We start from the raw sequence: 25659 nt of genomic DNA, 5'->3' as shown, positions 1-25659 counted from the left end.
AAGTAGCTGTGATTACAGGTGTGTGCCACCATGTCCAGCTCATTTTTCTATATTTAGTAGAGATGGAGTTTCACCATGTTGGCCAGGCTGGTTTTGAATTCCTGACCTCAGGTGATCCACCTGCTTTGGCCTCCCAAAGTTCTGGGATTACAGACATGAGCCACTGTGCCCAGCCTATTTTGTTCCTTTTCGTGGCTAAGTAGTATTCCATGCCACATTTTCCTTATCCACTCTTCAGTTGATGAACATCTAGGCTGGTTTCATATTTTTGCAACTGTAAATTGTACTGCTATAAATATGCATGTGCAAGTGTCTTTTTCATATAATGACTTATTTTCCTGTGGGTAGATACCCAGTAGTGGGATTGCTGGATCAAATGGTAGTTCTACTTCTAGTTCTTTAAGGAATCTCCATATTGTTTGTATTAATTGACACTCCCACCAGCAGTGTAAAAGTGTTCCCTTTTTACCACATCAATGCCAACCTCTATTATTTTTTTATTTTTAAATGATAGCCATTCTTGCAGGAGCAACGTGGTATCACATTGTGGCTTTAATTTGCATTTCCCTGGTAATTAGTGATGATAAGCATTTGTTTTTCACGTTTGTTGGCCATTTTTATATCTTCTTTTGAGAACTGTCGATTCATGTCCTTAGCCCAAGTTTTGATGGGATTAATTTTTTTTTTTTTCTTGCTGACTTGTTCGAGTTCCTTGTAGATTCTGGCTATTAGTCCTTTGTTGGAGACATAGTTTGTGAAGATTTCCTTCTACTCTGCGGGTTATCTGTTTACTCAGGTGACTGTTGCTTTTGTTGTGCAGAAGCTTTTAAGTTTAATTAAATCCCAGCTATTTATCTTTGTTTTTTGTTGCATTTGCTTTTGGGTTTTTGGTTATGAACTCTTTGCCTAAGCCAATGTCTACAAAGGCTTTTCCAATGTTATCTTCTAGAAATTTTATGGTTTCAGGTCACATAACGAATTTGATCAATCTTGAGTTGATTTATGTAGAAGGTGAGAGATTAGAATCCAGTTTCATTCTTCTACATGTGGCTTGCCAATTATTCCAGCACCATTTGTTGAATAGGGTGTTCTTTCCTCACTTTACTTCTGTTTTCTTTGTCGAAGATCAGTTGGCTCTAAGTATCCGGCTTTGTTTCTGGGTTCTTTATTCTGTTCCATTAGTATATGTGCCCATTTTTATACAAGAACCATGCTGTTTTGGTGACTATAACTTTATAGGATAGCTCAAAGTTGGGTAATGTGATGCCTCCAGATTTGTTCATTTTGTTTAGTCTTACTTTGGCTATCAGGTTTCTTTTTTGGTTCCAAATGAATTTTAGGATTGTTTTTTCTAGTTCTGTGAAGAATGATGATGGTATTTTGATGGGAATTGCATTGAATTTATAGATTGCTTTTGGCGGTATGGTTATTTTCACAATATTGATTCTACCCATTCATGAGCATGGGATGTGTTGACGTGTTTCCATTTGTTTGTGTCATCTGTGATTTCCTTCAGCAGTGTTTTGTAGTTTTCCTTGTAGAGGTGTTTCAGGTCCTTGGTTAGGTAAGTTTTTTTTTTCGTTTTTTCTTCCATGTTCCTTCTTTTGCTAAAGGCTTTTTTCTTTTTTGTTTGTTTGTTTTTGCAGCTATTGTAAAAGGGCTTGAGTTCTTGATTTGATTCTGGGCTTGGTCACTGTTAGTGTATAGCAGCGCTACTGATTTGTGTACATTGATTTTTGTATCCAGAAACTTTACTAAATTCATTTATCATATCTAGGAGCTTTTGGGTGAGTCTTTCTGGCTATGCAATCATATAATCAGTGAACTATGACAGTTTTACTTCCTCTTTTCCTACCTGGATACCCTTTATTTCTTTCTCTTGTCTGCCTGCTCTGGCTAGGACTTTCAGAACATGTTGAATAGAAGTGATGAAAGTGGGCATTCTTGCCTTGTTCCAGTTCTCAGGCGGAATGATTTCAACTTTTCCCCATTTAGTATAATGTTGGCTGTGAGTTTGTCATAGATGGTTTTTATTACCTTAAAATATGTACCCTCTATGCCAATTTTGCTGAGGGTTTTAATCACAAAACGATGCTAGATTTTGTCAAATGCTTTTTCTGCATCTACTGAGATGATCATGTAATTTTTGTTTTTAATTCTGTTTATGTAGTTACATTTACTAACTTGTGTATGTTAGACCATCCCAGCATCCCTGATATGAAATCCACTTGATCATGGCGGATTATATTTTTGATATACTGTTGGATTTGGTTACCTAGTATTTTGTTGAGGATTTTTACATCTGTGTTCATTGGAAATATTGGTCTGTAGTTTTCTTTTCTTGTTATGTCCTTCCCTGGTTTTGTTGTTAGGATATTACTGCCTTCATAGAATGATTTAGGAAGGATTCCCTCTTAATCTTTTGAAATAGTTTCAATAGGATTGGTAATGGTTCTTCTTTGAATGTCCGACAGAATTAAGTTGTGAATCCATCTGGTCCTGAACTTTTTTTTTGTTGGCAATTTAAAAACTATCATTTCAATCTTGCTGCTTGTTATTAGTCTTTCAGAGTCTCTATTTCTTCCTGGTTTAATCTAGGAGAGTTGTATATTTCCACAAATTTATCCATGTCCTCTAGGTTTTCTAGTTTGTGTACATAAAGGTGTTACCAGCAGCTTTGAATGATCTTTTGTATTTCTGTGGTATTGGTTGTAGTATCTCCTGTTTCATTTCTAACTGAGCCTACTTGGACCTTCTCTGTTTCCTTGGTTAGCCTTGCTAATGGTCTATCAACTTTGTTTATATTTTCAGAGAACCTGTTTTTTGCTTCATTTATCTTTTGTATTTTTGTGTGTGTGTTCTTTCATTTCATTTACTTCTGCTTTGATTTTTGTTATTTCTTTTCTTCTGCTGGGTTTGGGTCTGGGTTTGTTCTTGTTTCTCTAGTTTCTTGAGGTGTGGCCTTAGATGTCTATTAGTGTTGTTTCAGAGTTTTTGATGCAGGCATTTAATACTATGAGCTTTTCTCTTAGCACTGTTTCTGCTGTATCCCAGAGGTTTTGATAGGCTATGTCACTATTATCATTCAGTTCAAAGAATCTGTAAATTTCCATCTTGATTTTATTGTTGACCCAGTGATCATTCAGGAAAAGACTAATTTTCACATATCTGCATGGTTTTGAGGTTCCTTTTGGAGTTGATTTCTTTCTTTTTCTTGAGATAGAGTTTCACTCTGTCACCCAGGCTGGAGTGCAGTGGCGGGATCTCGGCTCTCTGCAACCTCTGCCACCTGGATTCAAATAGTTCTCCAGCCTCAGCCTCCTAAGCAGCTGGGATTACAGGTGCCTGCCACCACACTGGCTAATTTTTGTAGCTCTAGTAGAGATGGGGTTTCACCATGTTAGCTAGGCTGGTATTGAACTCCTGACCTAATGATCCACCCACATCGGTCTCCCAAAGTGCTGGGATTACAGGCATAAGCCACTGCGCCTGGCTGTGGAGTTGATTTCTAATTTTATTCCACTGTGGTCTGAGAGAATACTTGATATAATTTAATTTTCTAGCTGGTCTCAGTGGCTCACGCCTGTAATCCCTGCCTTTGGTAGGCCAAGGCAGGTGGATCACTTGAGTCCAGGAGTTCAAGACAAGCCTGGCCAATATGGTAAGACCCCATCTCTACTTCAAATACAAAAATTAGCCAGTTGTTGTGGTGCATGCCTGTGACCTCAGCTACACAGGAGGCTGAGGCAGGAGAATCACTTGAACCCAGGAGGCAGAGATTGCAGTGAGCCAAGATTGTGCCATTGCACTCCAGCACGGGTGACAGTGAGACCTTGTCTCAAAACAAAAACATTTGATTTTCTGAAATTTATTAAGACTTGTTTGTGGCCTATCATAAGGTCTATCTTGGAGAATGTTCCATGTGCTGATGAATAGAATGTATATTCTGCAGTTGTTGGGTAGAATGTTCTGTACATATCTGTTAAGTCCATTTGTTCTAGGGTATAGTTTAAGTCCATTGCTTCTTTGTTGATTTTCTGTCTTGATGACCTGTCTAGGGCTGTCAGTGGAGTACTGATTGAAGTCCCCCTCTTTTGTTGTGTTGCCGTCTTCCTAATTTCTTAGGTCTAGTAATAATTGTTTTGTAAGTTTGGAGCTGCAGTGTTAGGTGTATATATATTTAGGACTGTGATATTTTCCTGTTGTACTAGTTCTTTCATCAGTATATAATGTCCCTCTTTATGTTTTTTAACTGTTGTTGTTTTAAAGTCTGTTTTTCCTGGTATAAGAATAGCTACTCCCACTCGCTTTTGGTGTCCATTTGCATGGGATATCTTTTTGCACCCCTTTACCTTAAGTTTACGTGAATACTTACGTGTTAGGTGAGTCTCTTGAAGACCGCAGATACTTGGTAGATGAATTCTTATTCATTCTGCCATTCTGTATCATCTAAGTGCAGCATTTAGGCCATTTACATTCAACTTCAGTATTAAGATGTGAGGTACTATTCTATTAATAGTGCTAGTTGTTGCCTAAATACCTTGGGCTTTTTTCCCACCATTGTGTCAGTGTTTTTTTTTTTTTTTTGAGACGGAGTTTCACTCTTGTTACCCAGGCTGGAGTGCAATGACGTGATCTCGGCTCACCAGAACCTCCGCCTCCTGGGTTCAGGTGCCTCAGCCTCCCGAGTAGCTGGGACTACAGGTGTGCGCCACCATGCCCAGCTAATTTTTTGTATTTTTTTTTTAATAGAGACGGGGTTTCACCATGTTGACCAGGATGTTCTCGATCTCTTGACTTCGTGATCCAACTGCCTCGGCCTCCCAAAGTGCTGGGATTACAGGCATGAGCCACCATGCCCAGCCTGGGTCAGTGTTTTACAGGTTCTGTGAGATTTATGCTTTAAGGAGGTTCTATTTTGGTGTATTTCAAGGATTTGTTTCAAGATTTAGTTTCATGATCTTTTTGCAATGAATTTCCTGGGTGTTCTTTCAGCTTCTTGTATTTGGATGTCTAGATATACAGCAAGGCCAGGAATGACTTCCTTGACTATTCTCTCAAATAAATTTTCCAAATGTTTAGAATTCTCTTCTTCCTAGGGAATACCAATTATTCTGTTGCCCAGGCTGGAGAGCAGTGGTGCCATCTCAGCTCACCAAAACCTCCGCCTCCCAGGTTCAAGCCATTCTCATGCCTCAGCCTCCCAAATAGCTGGGATTACAGGCGCACACCACTGCACCTGGCTAATTTTTTTTTTTTGACACGGAGTTTCGCTCTTGTTACCCAGGCTGGAGTGCAATGGCGCGATCTCGGCTCACCACAACCTCCACTTCCTGGGTTCAGGCAATTCTCCTGCCTCAGCCTCCCAAGTAGCTGGGATTACAGGCACGCACCACCATGCCCAGCTAATTTTTTGTATTTGTAGTAGAGACAGGGTTTCACCATGTTGACCAGGATGGTCTCGATCTGTTGACCTCGTGATCCACCCTCCTCAGCCTCCCAAAGTGCTGAGCCACTGCGCCCGGCCGGCTAATTTTTTTGTATTTTTAGTAGAGATGGCGTTTTACAATGTTGCCCAGGTTGGACTGGAACTCTTGATCTCAGGTGATCCAGCTGCCTTGGCCTCATGAAGTGCTGGGATTACAGGCATAAGCCACTGTACCTGGCCTGGGGAACATCAGTTATTCTTAATTCTTCTTCTTCTTTTTTTTTTTGAGACAGAGTCTCGCACTGTCACCCAGTCTGTAGTGTAGTGGCACAATCTTGGCTCACTGCCATCTCCACCTCCTGGGTTCAAGCAATTCTCCTGCCTCAGCCTCCTGAGTAGCTGGTACTACAGGTGCGCACCACACCCAGCTAATTTTTTTTGTATTTTTTAGTAGAGACGGGGTTTCACCATGTTGGCCAGGACGGTCTCCATCTTCTGATCTCGTGATCCACCCACCTCAGCCTCTCAAAGTGCTGGGAGTACAGGCATGAGTCACTGTGTCTGGACTCTTCTTTTTTTTTTTGAGACAGAGTCTCACTCTGTCATCCAGGGTGCAGTGCAATCGCATGATCTCAGCAAAAGAAAATCTCTGCCTCCTGGGTTAGAGCAATTCTCCTGCCTCAGCCTCCCAAGTAGCTAGTATTACTGATGTGTACCACCACAACACCTGGCTAATTTTTGTATTTTTAGTAGATAAGGGGTTTCACCATGTTGGCCAGGCTGGCCTCGAACTCCTGACTGCAAGTGATCCACCTCCCTGGGCCTCCCAAAGTGCTGGGATTATAGGCCTGAGCCATGGTGCCTGGCCATTCTTAATTATTCTTAAATTTGGTCGTTTAACATAATCCCAGACTTCTTGGAGGCTTTGTTCATTTTTTAAAATTCTTTTTTCTTCGTCTTTGTTGGATTGCATTAGTTTGAAAGCCTTGTTTTCAAGCTCTGAAGTTTTTCTTCTACTTGTTCAATTCTATTTTGTAAGTTTCCAGTGTATTTTATACTTCTCTAAGTGTGTCTTTCATTTCCAGAAGTTATGATTGTCTTTTCTTTATGATATCTATTTCTCTGGAGACTTTTTCATCCATATCCTGTATTGTTTTTAAAATTTATTGGCTGGGTATGGTGGCTCACACCTGTAATCTCAGCTCTTTGGGGAGCTGAGGCAAGTGGATCACCTGAGGCCAGGAGTTCAAGACCAGCCTGGCCAACATGGCGAAAACCTGTCTCTATTAAAAATACAAAAATTAGCTGGGTGTGGTGGTGCGTGCCTGTTGTCCCGGCTACTGGAGAGGCTGAAGCATGATAATTGCTTGAATCCCGGAGGCAGAGGGTGCAGTGAGCCAAGATTGTACCACTGCACTCCAGCCTGGGTGACAGAGTGAAACTCTGTCTCAACAGCAACAACAAAATATTATGTAAGTGGGTTTTTACCTTTCTCTGGTACCTCCTTGAGTAGTTTAATAATTGACCTCTGAATTCTTTTTCTGGCACTTCAGATTTCTTCTTGTTTGGGATCCACTGCTGGTGAGCTAGTATGATCTTTTGGGGATGTTAAAGAACCTTGCTTTGTCATATTACCAGAATTGTTTTCCTGGTTCCTTCTCATTTGGGTAGACCATGATAGAGGAAAGATCTGGGGATCAAGGGCTGCTGTTCATCTTCTTTTGTCCCACAACCCTGTGATCCCTTTATGTGGTGCTCACCCCTTTCCCTAGGGATGGGGCTTCCTGAGAGCTGGACTGCAGTGATTGTTATTGCTCTTATGGGTCTTGCCACTCAGTGGAGCTACTGGCCTCTGGATTGGTACTGGGAACTGTCTGCAAAGAGTCCTGTGATGTGATCCATCTTCAGGCCTCTCAGCTGTGCATACCATCAAGTGCTCTGGTGAAGGCAGTAGGAGAGTGAAAAGGACTCTGTGATGGTCCTTGGTTGTGGTTCTGTTAAGTGCACTGGTTTTCTTGAATGCTGATTGTGCTAGCAGTCAAGTTGTCACATGGACAGACTCAGGACCTCTGGTTATCCAGGATGTTACAGGCAGTTTTATTAGCTGTTGTTTCCTTCTTTCTTGGAGCAGGATTGTTCTGAATTGCTGTAATAGCTTGAGCTGGTTGGCCTCCAGCCAGGAGGAGTCACTTTCAAGAGAGCAGCAGTTTCAGCAGTATAGGGGTCATACAAGCTTGTTCTAAGGTTGCCTGGATAAGTATTCCAGTTTCTCAGGTGATGGGCAGGACTATAGAGATTCTAAGAGATTATATATTTTATCTTCTGTTACCAGGGTTGGTAGAGAAGACCATCATGGGATCGGGGTTAGTTGTGTCCAAGCTCAGACTCCTTTGCCTTGGATTGCTGCAGACACTGTGGGAGATGTGAGTGTGATTCTCAGGCTAATAGAGTTATGTTCTCAGGAAAATTATGGCTGTCTCTGCTGTGTCATACAGGCTGCCAGGGACGTGGGGGAAAGCTGGCAGTGACAGACCTCACCCAGCAGCCAGGCAGCCAGCAAGGCCAGTCTCAATCCCATTGTGCTCTACCAGTAGCATTGAGATTATATCCAGGCAGCTCTTGCCCCAGGCTAGAAGCCTCCCTGGTTCTGCCTACAGCTGCTTCTGTGCTTGTATCTGTACTTTTCATTATCCTTGCACACCACTCCCCTTCCCAGGTTTCTGCCCAAGAAAATTTGCACTCGGTCAAATTACAAAGTTCAGCTGGAATTTTCTTTCTCTTTGTGGCCCTTTCCCAATTCTATTGGCAGCCCTCCCTATCATCAATATTTACTATTTATCATTGCCATTATTTGTTTTCATTAAGAACTATCTGAAAAAGAGACCTTGATAATCTAATAACACCACTAAGGAGATACCAAACATACTTAAAATATACTCTGTCCTTTTAAGAAATACAAGTACTTCAAAAGGTAGACTAGCATAAATGTTTATACTGCACATAAAAACATCCCAATATTATAATTTTGTAGCATAGTACTGTACATGTTACAATTTATTATCAATATGACCTAATTTGCTGATATGACCTAATGTGAAGCGCTGTACTGTTTTCCTGTCTGCCTACAAGAGTGCGTAGGATATGAGGCAAAGAAAAGATTATAGCAGAGAAAGAAATCTTTTATCCTGAAGATGTATAAAATTTGGATAGATGGAGATCCATTTGTCTGGAAGGTTTTAGGCATATAACTCTGCCTAGAGCAAAGGAAGAGGAAAGATGACCCCCAGAGGTCCTTTCTAGGCCCAGTGCCTAGAAATTCTCTAAACACAATTAGTGAACAGTGTTAAAAAAAGAATAGGGAAAGTATTCATTTCCTCAGTTTGTCAAGAACAAGATTTCATACTTCATACATTTATGTATTATGGAATTATAGCCTTTTAAAAATTAAACACCATGAATAATGAGGAACTCATTTTACTGTAAGTAATAATTAAGTATATGCCCTTAAAATAGCATATCCTATAAGTAGCTGCATATTTACACAAACCTATTAACTTGAAAATTCATTATTTTAAAATTTTCCTTCTTATTCTTATCAGGATATTAAAAATAACACATTGTCAGATAGTTTTAAATTATCTTCAAATTTCTCAACAGAATTATTCAAATGATTCAATAAAAATAAAAGTATTTCTAAAATGATGCTACAGAGTACAAAGAAAATTTCTACCATCTAACAGCTTTCACCGTGTTGTGTTTGGCACAAATCATGCTTAATAAGTGGGCACAAAATGTATCTCCTATTTTTTCAGTTTTAAAGAATGGCACAAATATCAATCTAGTTGACCAAGCAAGATATCTAGATTTGACCTTTTCCCCAGCTTCCACAGTCAGTCAATCACCAGTGTCTACTGATTGCACTGCCTTAATATCTCTTGAATGATTCCTTTTCCAGTTAAGCTATGATACAGCCACTACCTTGGTTTAGATCACCAGCACTATTTGTTTAAATTCCCAGTGAGACATCCTAAATGGATTCTCTCCCTATTAGTTATTGCTTCCAATACATTCTCCACACAGCTATAGTTATTCATCTAGAGCCCAAATCTGATTTATTTTACTCCAATCCACTGTACCTGACTGCTAAGAACACTTAGAATAAATTATAAACTATAAACTGTGACTGACATAATGTAGTTATAGCTCTCAATGACCTCCAGCCTAGTCTCAGTCAGAATTCCTCTCCTTTTTGAGACAGTATCTTGCTCTGTCATCCAGGCTAGAATGCAGTGGCACAATCACAACGCACTGCAGCCTTGACCCCTGGGCTCAAGTGATCCTTCCAGCTCAGCCTCTCAAATAGCTGGGACTACAGGAACGTGCCACCATACCCAACTAATATGTTTATTTTATTTTTTTTTTTTTTTGAGACAGAGTTTCACTTTTGTCACCTAGGCTGAAGTGCAGTGATACCATCTCAGCTCACTGCAACCTCTGCCTCCTGGGATCAAGCAATTCTCCTGCCTTGGCCTCCTGAGTAGCTGGGATTATATCCATATACCACCATGCCTAGCTAATGTTTATATTTTTAGTAGAGATGGAGTTTCACCATGTTGGCCAGGCTGGTCCTGAACTCCTGGCCTCAAGTAATCCTCCCACCTCAACCTCTAAAACTGCTCGCATTACGGGTGTGAGCCACTGTGCCTGGCCAAATATTTTAATTGATGAATTTTATTTTATTTCATTTATTTTTTAATTTTTGAGACAGGGTCTCTCTCACTCATTCTGTTGTCCAGGCTAGAAAGCAGTGGCATGATCACAGTTCACTGCAACTTCTGCCTCCTGGGTTCAAGCGATTCTCCCAACTCAGCCTCCTGAGTAGTGGGACCACAGACATGTGCCACCACACTCAGCTAATTTTTGCATTTTTAGTAGAGATGGGTTTTTGCCATGTTGCCCAGGCTGGTCTCAAATTCCTGGGCTTGAGCAATCTGCCTCAGCCTCCCAAAGCACTGGGATTACAGGTGTGAGCTACCACACCCAGCCAGATTTTTTATGATTACATTTTATCTTCACTATTGGCTTATAAACTCACTGAAGAAATTTTGTTTATCTCTGATGCTATGTTTTCTATTTCTAGCATTTCCATTTTACACTTATAATTTTCATACCATTTCTAAAATTCTCCATCTTTTCAAACATGTTGTTTATCTTTTCTATTTGATTCTTTAACATATTGTTCATAGCTATTTTAAATCCCTTGTCTAAGAGTTCTACAATCTGGGTCATTTCTGCATTTGGCTGTATCAGCTGCTTTATCTCTTGGCAATGGTGTTTTTTTAAATGTCTTTTTTGTTATTTCGCAATTTCTATTGAATGCTAGGAGTTGTGTGTAGAAGAATAGTACATACTGAGGAAATGATAGTTACATTCAGAATTGGGCATGCTTCTTCCTTTGAGGGGAATAGTATGGTCGGGGAGGGGACTGAGTAAATGTAGTCAGCCCTGAGTGATGTTTAGGTTCTCTTGTTACATTTACCTTTGGAGCACCATGAACCTCAAATTCCCCCAGCAATGGGAGACTTCTACCTTGTAATACTGTGTGTCAAGGGTTTTGCTAAGTGTTCCTGCTACACTCTCAGCTTTCAGTAGTCCTGCATGCCTGTATTATAGAGGGGTGTCGCTCTCCCAGTGGTAGATTGAGCTTAAAGGTTTCTCAGTGTTAAGTTGATAGTGGGGGTTGGGGAACCTTTTGAGTCTCCTGGTACCAACTCAGCATTAAGACAAACTTTTTGTTGCAGCTGAGCCTTGAGGTTGCAACTTTTTTGGTGTACCTGCCCCCCACCGCTAACCAAACTATGTCTTGTAACTGCAGCTGGTACTAGGGAGGTCCCTGCCTCTCCCCTGGCAGTAACAGATCTCTGCGTTCTATCAGTGCAGGGTCCTGAGTCCAATAGGGCTTCCTGCCCACTCCCCACGGGTAGGCAGCATTTGTCCCTATCCCACCACCAGAAGCAGTCCATCAGGGACTAGGCTTTGAGGCTAGAGGAGGGGTACTCTGTCTTTTCCACAATGGCTTAAGGCTTTTTTTAGTAAAAGAAAGGGTACTGAAAATAGATATTTGAGCTTGTGCTCCACTAATGGATATGCTCTCAGGACTCCTAGTCAGCACCTAGTAGATGCCAGTGGAAATAAAGCTTGTGAGTGAGTATAAACTCCCCTGTGGCAGGACCCCTTTTTATTGTGAACTTTCTTCTTTTTTTAAAATTTTGTTTCTGAAAAATTTTTGTTCTTTTTTATTTGTTTTGTCTTTTTCTTTGTTTTTTACAGAACAGAGACAAGGTCTTCCTCTGCTACCAGTCTGATCTCGAACTCCTAAGTTCAAGGGACCCTCCCACCTCGGCTTCCCAAAGTGCCAGGATTACAGATGTGAGCCACTACACTCGGGTGAACATTCATAAAAGCCTAGTTCTTTCACTTAGAGTAGTGTTAGAACTTTAGCTATTTTCTTCATATCCATTTTTATAATAGCTACCTCTTCCTTCCCTTCTCTGCCAAAGGAAAAAAACGTTCATATGTTCCATTTCTTCTCTCAACAAACTGGAAAAAGAAAAAGTTTCCTTTATGAAAGGAAAGTCATCTAAGAAAAACTTAGCAATAATAACACATTTAATGGTGAAAGACTAAATAAATGCCTTCCCTCTAAGATAGGCTACAAGGTAAGGCTGTGCAGTCCTATCATTTCTATCCAAAATTGTACAAGTCTTCCTTCAACATAATAGGCAACATAAATAAATAAAAGGCATATAGATTACAGGGAAGAAATAAAAGTATCTTTACATGCAGACAAAAAGATTCCCTATCTTCTAGAATTAACCAAGGATCCATAAGAACTAATAAAAGGTGTTCAGCAAGGTCACAGAATAAAAGGTTAATATACGAAAATCCATAGTAATTCTATACTTATCAATGGAAACTTGGAAATTTACATTTTAAAAAATATCATTTACAGGAGCATAAAAGGCCATAAAATATCTATGGATACATCTAATAAAATGTGTTCAAGAAACTAGAGAACATTGTGGAGATAAATTAAAGGTGAACAAGACTCTTTTTGGGGGCCAGAAGACTAAATATTATTCAGAAGTAAATTCTTCCAAAGTAATCAACAGATCAAACACAATTCCAACAAAAGTGTATACACTTAGAATGCTGATTCGAAAATTCATATGGAAAAGCAGAGGACCTATAAAAGACAAAACAATATGGAAAAGGAATAAAGCATGGTAAACACTATATAATATCAAAACTTTTCTTTTTTTTGAGATGCAGTCTCACTCTGTTGCCCAGGCTGGAGTGCAGTGTCCTCAGTGCAACCTCCACCTTCTGAGTTCAAGCGATTCTCCTCTCTCAGCCTTCAGAGAAGCTGGGATTACAGGCATGTGCCAGCATGTCCAGCTAATTTTGTAATTTTAGTAGAGATGGCATTTTGCCATGTTGGCTAGGCTTATCTCAAACGCCTGACCTCAAGCGATCCACCTGTCTCGGCTTCCCAAAGTACTGGGATTACAGGTGTTAGCCACTGCACCTGGCCTTCAAGACTTATCATAAAGCTACAGTAATCAAGCCATTGTGGTGTAAGGAGGATTAATAGACCAAGAAAGAGAATAGAGTTCAGAAACAGACCTACACATATACTGCCGATTGATTTTTGATGAAGGTGCCAAGGAAATGTAAGGAGGGCCAAATAATCTTTCGTGTTCCAGTGAATGTTGGAACAATTGAAAATCCATATGTAAAATGACAAACCAAAACAAAAATTTTAAAAATCAGAGCCTCTACCTTTACTTTGTACCATATAAAAAAATTAATTAAAAATAATTTATAGACCTATGTATACAGTCATGTATCACCTAGCTATGGGGTATGTTCTCAGAAACGCATTGTTAGGAAATTTTGTCATTCTGAGAACATCACAGAGTATACTTACACAAACCTAGATGGTATATATATTTTTATTTATATATATATTTTCCATATGAAAAACCAAAGGACCTAGCACCATTTCTGAATACCAATTATTTCTCCTACTTAATCTGCAATCCAATGTCAAGTGCCATTTATTGTGTTTCCATATATGCTCCATTATAATCTTGAGACCAATGTTGTATATGTGGTGTTTTGTTGACTGAAATTTGATTAAGTAGCACATGACTGACAACCTAAAGCTATGGCACTTTTAGAAGAAAATATAAGAGAATATCTCTGTGAACTTAGATTAGGCAAAAATTTCTTAGAACTCAAAATACAAAAAAAAAAAAAAGAAAAAATTGATATACTAGACTGTTTTCAAATGTAAAACTTCTGTTCTCTGAAAGACAATGTTAATAAAATAGAAATGAAATCCCTAGACTTGGAGGACATATTTGTAAGATATATATGTAATATATATCTTATTTCCAAAATAAAGTTATTACCTCATATAAATACGGACTCAATATGAACAGATACTTCACAAAAGAAAATGAATAGCCAAAAGGCACAGAAAAACATGTTCAACACCATTAGTCATTGGGAAGAGACAAATTAAAAGCACAATGAGATGCCACTACATATCCACAAGCATGGCTAAAATTAAAAAGATGGCAATACCTAGTGCTGACAAAGATATCAAATGGAACTCTCATACAATGGCAGTAGAAACGTAAAATATTATAGTTACTTTTAAAAACAATTTGGCAGTTTTTTGTAAAGGTAAATCTACACTTTTCTTATGACTCAGCAGTTCCATTTCCAGGTATTTGCTCAAGGAAAATGAAAATACATGACTATATAAAGGCCTGTACATGGATGATTATATTACTTTTACTTATAATAGTCTAAAATGGAAATATTCAAAATGTCCATTAATTGGTGAAGGAATTAAAAAAACAAAACAAAACATTGGGAGGCCGAGGCAGGTGGATCACGAGGTCAAGAGATTGAGACCATCCTGGTCAACATGGTGAAACCCCGTCTCTACTAAAAATATAAAAAATTAGCTAGGCATGGTGGTGCACGCCTGTAATCCCAGCTACTTGGGAGGCTGAGGCAGGTGAATTGCCTGAACCCAGGAAGTGGAGGTTGTGGTGAGCTGAGATCGTGCCATTGCACTCCAGCCTGGGTAACAAGAGCGAAACTCTGCCTCAAAAACAAAAACAAAACATTTTAAGGGGCCAGGTAAGTTAGCTCACAACTGTAATCCCAGTATTTTGGGAGGCTGAGGCAGAAGGATCCCTAGAGCCCAGGTGTTCAAAACTTGAAGTGAGCTATGATTGCGCCACTGCACTCTAGCCTAGGTGATAGAGCAAGACCCTGTCTCTCAAAAAAAATGTTTTTAAGTTTTGTTCCCATACATTGGAGGATGTAAGGTAAGCAATAAAAAGGAAAAAGTAATAACTTATACAACAACTTGAATCAATCTCAAAAGCTTTATACTAAGTTAAAGAAGCCAGACACAAGGCTACATGCTGTTGTTCCACTTCTGTGACATTCTGGAAAATGTAAAACTACAGTGACAGAAAGCAGATCTGTGATTGCCAAGGTATACGGATGGGTGGAGGGGAAATGCTACAAAGGGACATGAGAGAACTTTTTGGCATGACAGAAAATATCTGTATCTTCATGGCAGTGGTGGTTACCTAACTATACACATTTGTCAAGCCTCATCCAACCACTATCTATTCTATTCTATTCTACTCTACTCTACTCTTCTATTCTATTCTAGAGACAGTGTTGCAAAGCCAGAGTACAGTGGCACGATCATAGCTCACTGTAGCCCTGATCTTCTGAGCTAAGGGATCCTCCCTCCTCAGCCTCCCAAGTAACTAGAACTACAGGCACACTACCACCTCTGGCCCAACCATACAATTTAAAAGAGTAAGTTTCACTTCATGTAAATATACCTCAATAATCCTAAACTGAAAAATTATGTTACAAAAAAGTCTCAGAATTAAGTGGAGTGACACTCCTCAGTATTTACAGATTTACTATGGTGGTAAAAACAACAACTACCACAAATATATGATAAGTTTACTTTACAGTTACACTAAGACTTAAATTCTAAAATCCTGTATTGTTCACTTTTAGACAAACAAAATGTGAGCACAATTACCTCTATAGGGTACTGAATGGAGAATATCAATGGAAGATGACTGACAAATAAAAAAAGCTTATTTGCAGTAATAATGTAGTAAAACCATGGGAATAGTAATAATAAAGATAAATATAGGCCGGGCGCGGTGGTTCACACCTGTAATCCCAGCACTTTGGGAGGCCGAGGTGGGTGGATCACTTCAGGTTAGGAGTTCAAGACCAGCCTGGCCCCCATGGTGGAACCTGTCTCTATTAAAAGTACTAAAAAAAAATTTGCCAGGTGTGGAGGCATGTGTCTGTAATCCCAGCTATTTGGGAGGCTGAGGCAGGAGAATTGCTTGAACCCAGGAGGTGGAGGTTGCAGTGAGCTGAGATTGAGTCACTGCACTCCAGCTTGGGTGACAGAGCAAGACTCTGTTTGAAAAAAAAAAGATGAATATATATACATAAGTCCCTTAAATGAGAAAGTATATTATTCTCTTTCATCAAAATATACCTGTATATTGGAAAAGATGAATATATAATTAGATATAGCATTACTGTTACTTTGAATAATATGAATTTTTCCATAATAGTTAAACAGGCTGGACACAGTGGCATGCGCCTGCAGTCCCAGCTACTTGGGAGGCTGAGGCAGGAAAATCACTTGAACCAGGGAGGCGGAGGTTGCAGTAAGCCGAGATCATGCCAGTGTACTTCAGCCAGGGTGACAAAGTGAGACTCCTGACTCAAAAAAGAAAAAAGAGTTAAACAATGGCAGAGAAAATTTGCAAATATATAAATAACCTGCTTAATTCAAAACAGTAACATATATTGAATAATTTGTATGAAGACAAATACATGATGACCCAGCAAAGAGTACCTTGGCAATAGCAGTTTGTTTAAACATGCGAGTTATCAACCCCATGACTGTCTCCATGGCACCTGAATTTGGCATTCTCATTAATTTTTTCCACTCTTCAAAGCTGGTATTCAACTCCTATGTGGGAAAAAATAACATTGTTTAGGAATATAACAAACAGAACAAATTAATGCAATCATGAATCATGTCCTACTTTTTTTCCTTTTTTCTATAGAAATATATAAAAAGAAAATTCCCAAAGATTCCAACATATTCATTTAAAAACATCAATTCAGAGGTAGGTCAGTCACATTTTCATGCCAATTATAGAAACCAATGATAAGCTGTGAATGAAAACAAAGCCTTTTGCTAACAGCATAAATCAAACAATTATAACTTTTTAAGAAGATACATTCTATAAAGTGAACATAAGAACCAAAAGAAAGCAGAGTAGTAAAAATGTATATGGCAGCTAAGTACTTTATAAAAAGATGTGGTTTGATTTAAAGATGGAGAATATTAAATAAAAATAGTATTAAGTAAAAATGTAATCATATGTTGATTCCATTTTATTTTTCTTTCGAATGCTAAAATAATAGATAAGAAAATCAGAGGCCTGGCATGGTGGCTCATGAGGTCAGGAGTAATCCCAGCATGTTGGGAGGCCCAGGCTAGTGGATCATGAGGTCAGGAGTTCGAGACCAGTCTGACCAACATAGTGAAACCCCATCTCTATTAAAAATAAAAAAAATTAGCTGGGTGTTGTAGTGTGCACGTATATGCCAGCTACTTGGGAGGCTGAGGCAGGAAAATCACATGAACCCGGGAGACGGAGACTGCAGTGAGCTGAGACTGTGCCACTACACTCCAGCCCGGGCAACAGTGCGAGACTCCATCTCAAAAAAAAAAAAAAAAATCAGATTGTTCTTATTTTAGAAGTAACATATTGCTCAATGTTTACAAAATGCTTACTTTAAGCTTTCAGGATAACAATGAAAAACTCTGTTAATAAAGTTATTTTAAGATTTGCAGAAATTTCAGAGAATATATAAGCACTGGATTTCCCAAAAGTAAACATGGATAAGAATTAGGTAAGGATTGGTAAACTGGTTTTCTGATATACTGAATTTCACGTCTTACAACATGATCACAGAGTTTTAGAATTTCAAGAATAGGGCTGCATGGAGTTATTCTAGAAGACAGCTATTCATACTTTAAAAAGAAATTCTAGAGCAAGAAACACAATTTCCCTTGCTAATTATTGGGTTTCACACCTTATAAATACTTAGAATTCTTTTATTTCTTTTTTTTTTTTTGAGATGGAGTCTTGCTCCCACTCTGTCACCCAGGCTGGAGCATGATCTCGGCTCATTGCAACCTCTGCCTCCTGGGTTAAAGTGATTCTCCTGCCTCAGCATCCTGAGTAGCTGGGATTACAGGTGTGCAACACTATGCCCAACTACTTTTTGTATTTTTAGTAGAGATGAGGTTTTACCATGTTGGCCAAGCTGGTCTCAAACTCCTGATCTCAGGTGATCCACCCGCTTCGGCCTCCCAAAGTGTTGGGATGACAAGTGTGAGCTACCTCGCCCGGCTGATATTTACAATTCTTAATACTACATCTCTGTTGCAACCGAAGTACTTTTTTCAGCAAAAAGTACTTAAAAAAAAATCACTAGGTTATCGTATCTTTTTAAGTATTTGATGAATAATACTGATATCTTCCTACTTTTTTGCTGAAATACAAAACCAATTTATAGGCTCTATCAATTAAATCCATTTTAGGAAAGCAAACTTTTCCTTCTGTGAAATATGAAATATGCACAATCTGTAATAGTATCATCAAAATTATTTAAAGTAAGACTTTCAATCAAGCAAGGGTTCTCACCTTGGCTGCTGCTGATGGAAGATCAAATGGAATACGCTGTCTGATTTTAGGGGGCAGCTGGGTTAAAACTTCTGTCTTTAATCTTCTAATCATTATGTCACTTAATAGCTGGTGAAGTTCCTTAAGATTTGATGCCCCTCTACAATCCCACTGAGGTCTTTTACCAAAATATCTGTTAATATGAAGACAAAACATGTAGCAAAATTGAATGCTGGAGTTAAGAAAACAGTTTATCCAATGTGTTCTTCCTTTTAATGATAAGGAGCCAAGACTATATTCATTGTTATTTCTGAATGAACATTAGTTTCAAAAGCCCAGCCCCAAAACTAGTAATGAGTAAGATTTGACACTACTCTCAATTAAAGAAAATGTTAGTGTCTAAACATACTGTTTACACTGAATTAATGCAAGGCTGTGATGAACTTGAATTGTACTAGATCACTGTTTGTAAATCAGGGTGTTACTGGCATTTTGGGTGGACTCACATATGGCAGAATGTTTTAGCAGATCTAGTTGTAAAGCAGGCATGAACTGCCAATGCATCAGCCAGTCATTATAGTAACCAAAAACACCTAGAACATTTCCTATGTGGTCTAGGAGGAGACGCTACCTCCAACAGAGGTGTTAAAGCATATCAGATTGATTACAAGGTGGTCTCTTTTTCCTTTGAAACCACTTCTTCCTTTCCAACCCTTTGCCGGATTGACTGCAAAGGGATAAAATAAGAGGGCACAAAACTACTATGAAAGAGAGAATGAAAGAGGAGACATCAGAGGATAAGCGATTTAAAGAAATATTTAGACAGCATAATGCAGACAGACAAGTGGTAACTGACTTGGCAAAAGAAAGAAAGCGATAACTTAAACTGCTTGCCAAAGACAAGTTATTCTCTAGACCTCTGAGGAAATTAGAAGCTCAAAGCACCAAGTACTGTGAAAATATGTTAAGAGAAGGCTTGAAATCTAGTGAACTCAAACATTAGGACAACTGACTGAAATCAACTGAACTTACACATTGGGCAACTGATCCAGTAACATTTCCCTATCAATGTAACAACCAAAATATTACCCCATAAAATTCCCAATCATCTCCCAGGGGTACATACTACCAACTATTGAAAACAGCGGTTAGAGAATAATTTAAAAGGAAAAAAATTCCTGTTAGGTTGGATTATGATTACTAGTATTAATAATTTAAGTAACTATTCATTTTACTGGATAAAAAAATACTGGGTGGATTTTAGCAAGAATAGATGTGCATTTGAGAAATGTGGAACTTGTTAACGTTAGCTTTTTAAAAAATAACTATTAAACATAAATAGTACACACAATGTTAAAATGATATACTTGCATGTAGAGTCAATTACATAACTATAGTGAATGAATGGAATCTACTGTATGATAAAATTATACACATGCCATTTAGTTGTCATCAATAAGAAATGTACTTTTTTTAAAAAAGCTAAGTGCTTTCATTGTATGAACATTTTAATGGGTTTACTTATAACCGTTATAAACTGAATTACTGAAACTTGTTCATTAAAATATTTTGACTTCCTTTAATGCCTTATGTTCCCATATTTATATTAAAAATTCACGGGCCGGGCGCGGTGGCTCACGCCTATAATCCCAGCACTTTGGGAGGCCAAGGCGGATGGATCACAAGGTCAAGAGTTCAAGATCAGTCTTGCCAACATGGTGAAACCCTGTCTCTACAAAACATACAAAAATTAGCTGGGTATGGTGGCGGACACCTGTAATCCAAGCTACTCGGGAGGCTAAGTGAGGAGACTTGTTTAAACCCAGGAAGTAGAAGTTGCAGTGAGCCGTGATCATGCCACTGTACTTCAGCCTGGGCGACACAGCAAGACTCTGTCTAAAAAAAAAAAAAAAAAAAAACACACACTAATAAAAATGGGAAAATACTTGCCAATACCTATTCTACACCTATTTTTCCATTCATACAATTAGGATATTTTGATCACACGGTTACAAAAAAACACTGACATTTAGAACTACCAATATTGAGAAGAAGTTGGTAGGTGGTGTTTTTGTTTTGTTGAAAATGCAATGTTTGCCATTAAAATGGATTTTTTTTATTTAGACAGAGTCTCACTCTGTTGCCCAGCCTGGAGTGCAGTGAGGCGATGTTGGCTCACCACAACCTCCCATCCCAGGGTTCAAGCAATTCTCCTGCCTCAGCCTCCCGAGTAGCTGATAGGCATGCATCACCATGCCCAGCTAATTTTTGTACTTCTGGTAGAGACGAGGGTCCACCATATTGGCCAGGCTTGTCTCAAACTCCTGACCTCATGATCAGGCCACCTAGGCCTCCCAAACTGCTGAGATTACAGGCGTGAGCCACCGTGCCCAGCTGAAAATGGATTCTGAAGTACACTCTTTACTTACATGAGACATCGTACAGGTGTACAATATGCTAGCTGGAGGTCTTTTGGTATGACTGCTACATGCTGGCAGAGACAACACATAAATGTCTTCAAACAGGCTAACCACATAGGCCACACTTTCCTCCTGCAGAGTACCAATAGTTGTACTCCTGAAGTGCAGATCTGTTTTGAAGTCTGGGCAATCTATTTTCAGAGTGTCATAGTGCCAGTACCTGGTCTCTTACAATGAGGTTTTTCTCCCCGCTCCAGGAGAGGGTACGTTATTGAAAGAAGTTTTAGCTAGTTGCCTCCTGGGTCTTATGTCACTAGTTCATCCTAAGCCATATGCCTGGCATGAACCATGGTTCAGAGGAATTATTCCTTGTTACCCACTCTCCCCACACCCATCTCTTTCATCTACAGCTTAGAATGCTAGCAGTGGCATTTGTTCTAAAAAGTGGTGGCAACACCACATTTGTCAAAACCCCAGATCCATGTTTGGGGTGCAAAGGTGAAATAAGAGGGGTAGGGAGGGCTAGAAGAGGTGCCTCTTGTAAACCCCTAGTCTCTTTAAATTTGATAATAATTATATATACTTTTTGGAATATCTTACATTTTAAAATAGTTTTATTGAAATTGAATTTTTAATGCTATACAATTCACCCAAAGTGAATAATTCAATTATTTCTGGTACATTCCCAAATGTGTGCAACCATCACCACAGTAAATTTTAGGACATTTTCATCACCTCAAGAAGGAACTCTGTATCCTTTAGCTATTACCCCTGAACATCTGTCATAACTCTCCAGGCCTAAGCAACCACTAATCTACTTTCTTTCTCCACAGATTTCCCTACTCTGGACTTTCATAAATTAGACTTAGTTTTGTTGTAAATGTACAGTGCATACTTTAGGGCTGTCACTAAAAAAAGTATTGAAAAAAGTATAATTGACATACTAAAAAAAAAATAGAAGAGAAAAAGGGATTATACAAAATGCTTAAAGCCACAGAAAGCAGAAAGAGTGTGGAAGACAAAACAGAAACAAAGAACAAGGGTAACAAACAGAGAAACATTATCAAACATGGTAGCTATTAATCCAACAATATCAATAATTACTTTAAATGTCAATGGTTGGCTGGGCATAGTGGCTCAAGCCTGTTGTAATCCCAGCATTTTGGTAGGCGGAGGTGGGTGGGTCTCTTGAACCCAGGAGTTTGAGACTAGCCTGGGCAACATGGTGAAACCCTGTCCCTACCAAAAAGCTACAAAAATTAGCTGGGGATAATGGTCCATGCAAGTAGTCCCAGCTATTCAGGAGGCTGAGATGGGAGAATCATTTGAACATGGGAAGCAGAGGTTGCTGTGCTGGTGTTAGGAGGTGAGACCTAGTGGGAGGTGTCTGGGTCATGGGGGTAGATCCCTCATGAATGGTTTGGTGCTGTCCGCAGGATATTGGGTGAGTTCTTGCTCTGATGAGACTGCATTAGTTCTTGCAGATATGGAATAGTTTCCACAAAAGTATTATAAAGCCAGGACACTCATTAGGTTTTGTCTCTGCGCATATCATCTTCTTTGACTTTCTGCCACGTTGTGATGCAGAACAATATCCTCTCATCAGAAGATGAGCAGATGCTGGGACAATGTTTTATGAACTTCCCAGCCTGCAAAACCATGAGCTAAGTAAACATCTTTTCTTGATAAATTACCCAGCCTCATGCATTCTCTTTTAGCAACATAAAACAGACTAAGACACTGGTTCTGTGAAAAGATCAATAAAATTGATAAGCCTCTGGCAAGGTTAAGAAAGAGAGAGACAACACAAATTATTAATATCAGAAATGAAAGAGGGACATCATTACAGATTTCAAAGACACTAAAAGTATAATAAAGAAATATTATGAACAATCTATGCTAACAAATCTTATAACCTAGATGAAAACAGATGAATTCCTTGAAAATCATAATCTGCCAAAACTCACACAAGAAGAAACAGACAATCTGGATAGTTCTATATGTACTAAAGACATATATTACAAATTAATAATCCTTGAAAACAGAAAACACCAGGCCCAGGTGGCTCACTGAATTCTACCAAAGAAATTATACCAATTCTCTATAATCTCTTTCAGAGGCTAGAAGCAGAGTGAATACTTTTGAACTCATTCAAAAGTAATGTGGCCAGCCAGCATTACCACAATGAAAACAAATGTCCACAGAGAAACCTGCATATGGGTGTTTATAGCAGTTTTTTTCATAATTGCAAAACCTTGGAAGCAACCAAGATGACCTTCCGTAGGGGAATGGATAAACTGTAGTACCTCTAGACAAGAAAACATTTAGTGCTAAAAAGAAATGACATATCAAGCCATGAAAAGACGTGGAGGGAACTAAAATGCATATTACTAAGGGAAAGAAGCAAATCTGAAAACACTACAATACTGTATGATTCCAACTATATGATATTCTGGACAAGACAAAGCTATACAGTAAAAAGATTGGTGGTTGCCTTGGTTATAAAGGAGGGATAGATGAATAGACAGAAAACAGAGGATTTTCAGAGCAGTGAAACAATTCTGTATGATACTACAATTGTAGATTCATGTCATTATACATTTGTCAAAACCATACAATGTTCAACACCAAGAGTGAATCTCAATGTAAACTATGGACATAGGGTGATGATATGTCAATGCAGGTTCAGAAGTTGTAACAAATATACCGCTGTGGTGAAGGTGTTGAAAGTGGAGGGCGGCATGTATATAGGCATGGGGTATATGGGAACCCTCTGCACTTCCTGCTTAATTTAGCTGCAGGCCTAAAACTACTCTTGAAAAACCAAACCAAACAAACAAACAAAGAAACAAAACCAAAAAACAGTTTATTTATCAAAAACAAAAACTAGTATATATGTGTGTCACTGTCCTACATTTTCCCAGGATTTCCTCTCCAATCCGATTGAGGCTACAGATCTTTTTAGCTAAGGGTACTTGCACTGGTGTCAGACTGCTTGGAATCTTGGGCTGGGGACCTTTTAACTGCCTGCCTGGCACTAGAAATTTTCATAGGCCTATAAGACTTTAAAAAACCTCAGAAACAAAATAAAAAGAACAAGTTATTGGCTCCACAATGCCCCCCCAAAAAAAACCCTCTGTTAATATTTAAGAAATATCTATATAATGACAACATCAATGCCAATAATAGTTACAGCAGAGTGTACTCTGTGAATTAATACATTTAGCCTTATTAACAACTCTGTACATAGGTAAAGTACCAATATTATTCCCATTTTATGGATGATGAAACTGAGATACAAAGAGATTGAAGAATTTGCCCAATATCTCATAGATGTTAATAGTGGTGCTGAGATTTGAGCTTAGGCAGTCTGATTCCAAAGTCTTGCTTTACTAAAAGCCAACTTTTACCTAATAATATAAAAATCACATTAAATATAATTCTTGGGGTTATTTTACTATGCTATTTACATACTATTTTGTGTGTGTGTGTGTGTGTGTGTGTGTGTGTGTGTGTGGTGGGGGCAGCTACACAAAAGCAAGAGATTCTGGGACTAGGAAACATTCCTGACTTCAGGTTTTGGACTTTATTTTCCTAATTCCCAATTTCTACATATATAAAATGGGAAGATCCACTGTTTGAAGGATGGTTGAATAAAATATAGGGCATGCCAAATATGGACTATTCAGCAACTATTCATAAGAATCATTTAGATCTTTATGTATGGAGTAAGAAGGATGTCAAAGATAATATGTTAAATGAAAAATGGAAGCCGCAGAGTAATATGTTTGGTATGAAGGATTATGTATGTGTGTAGATGTGTGTACATATGTATGTCTGTATAATAATGGAAACAGTTCCAGGAGAATACACATCGAATATGAAACATTGCTTACCTTGGCGGTAAGAGTGTTAGGGAATGAAAAGGTTCAGTGAAAAACTAAGGTTTTGTGACCCCATTTTGTTTTCACTTTGTGTATCTGAAAGTTTACAATAAGCAAATAATGCTTTTGTAACTAAAAGCCAATGTTAAAGAATCTTAAAGAAAGATAACTTCAATAGCTTCACATTTCATAGCAGTGGTCTCCAAACTGTGGGGATGGGTAGACTCCAGAAAGTTTCAAATCACCCCACTGAGGTGCAGAAGTAAACATTCTCTATATATTGTATTCTTATCTTAGCTTTCTAAATTAGCTTCTCTTTTCATGTAAGTTTTAAAATACATATAAGGCTTAGAATAGTAACATGAATATAATTCATGCATTGGCTATATGCTAAAAAAAAAATAATGCTTAAAAATGGGGTGTATACAGAATTGAGAAGACTGGCAAGAGCTCAGCAGGCATGGGCACAACTTGACTGAAAAAATTGGCCAGTAAAGATACAATGAGCCCTTTTAGAGTTACATACTTTTGTTACTTGCACAGAATTATGAATAAAAAATTAAGTACATATGTGAGTCTATAATGAAAAAAATTACACAGAAAGTTTATGTATGCTTACATGTTCCTAAATCCAGAAAAATAACACTTTTTAATTAACCACTTATCACATCTATAATGTTTTTTCAACACTGTCCACTGCTTATACTTTGACTGCCACTTCAGGGTGACTTTGTAATACTTGAGAAATAGGATAATTCAGTCTTTACTCAAGTATGGATGATCAAATTTTGTTGTTTATTAATAATAATTTTTTAAAGTTTACTTCAAGTTCATAACTTAGTAGCATACTCTGTTTATGTACATATATTTCTAAATTATTATCAAATTTGGAAAAAAAACAACCTCTATCAAATTTCTGTCAAATACAAGCTATAAGAATGGGAAGATCCACGGGAGGACTACTTGTTAAAAAAAAAAAAAAGAATGGTAAGAATTATTCGAAGACTATCCTCTGACTCTCTACATTTCAACCTTGTTTCTCTTTCAGTACTCACATGTTCCCAGCTTCTGGCACCAGAGGACAC

At 38.4% G+C, this 25659-nt stretch overlaps 1 protein-coding gene across 11 annotated transcripts in view; it reads right to left on the bottom strand.

Annotated features, from left to right (window-relative positions):
* The window catches only part of ZRANB3 (zinc finger RANBP2-type containing 3), a 309784-nt gene that overhangs the window by 91115 nt on the left and 193010 nt on the right, over window positions 1-25659 (bottom strand). For all 11 annotated transcript variants that reach the window (XM_008998974.6, XM_035305048.3, XM_078327919.1 and 8 more), the window contains 2 exons: window positions 18292-18463; window positions 16425-16541 (listed from right to left, as the gene is read on the bottom strand). In XM_008998974.6, the coding sequence (XP_008997222.4) occupies window positions 16425-16541; window positions 18292-18463 (289 nt within the window). The remainder of the gene's footprint in view (window positions 1-16424; window positions 16542-18291; window positions 18464-25659) is intronic.

Source organism: Callithrix jacchus, chromosome 6 (genome assembly GCF_049354715.1).
Source record: "Callithrix jacchus isolate 240 chromosome 6, calJac240_pri, whole genome shotgun sequence".
In the NCBI taxonomy this organism is placed as follows: domain Eukaryota; kingdom Metazoa; phylum Chordata; class Mammalia; order Primates; family Cebidae; genus Callithrix; species Callithrix jacchus.
The sequence above is the reverse complement of the archived record's forward strand: the minus strand, read 5'-3'. Positions and strand labels throughout refer to the sequence as shown.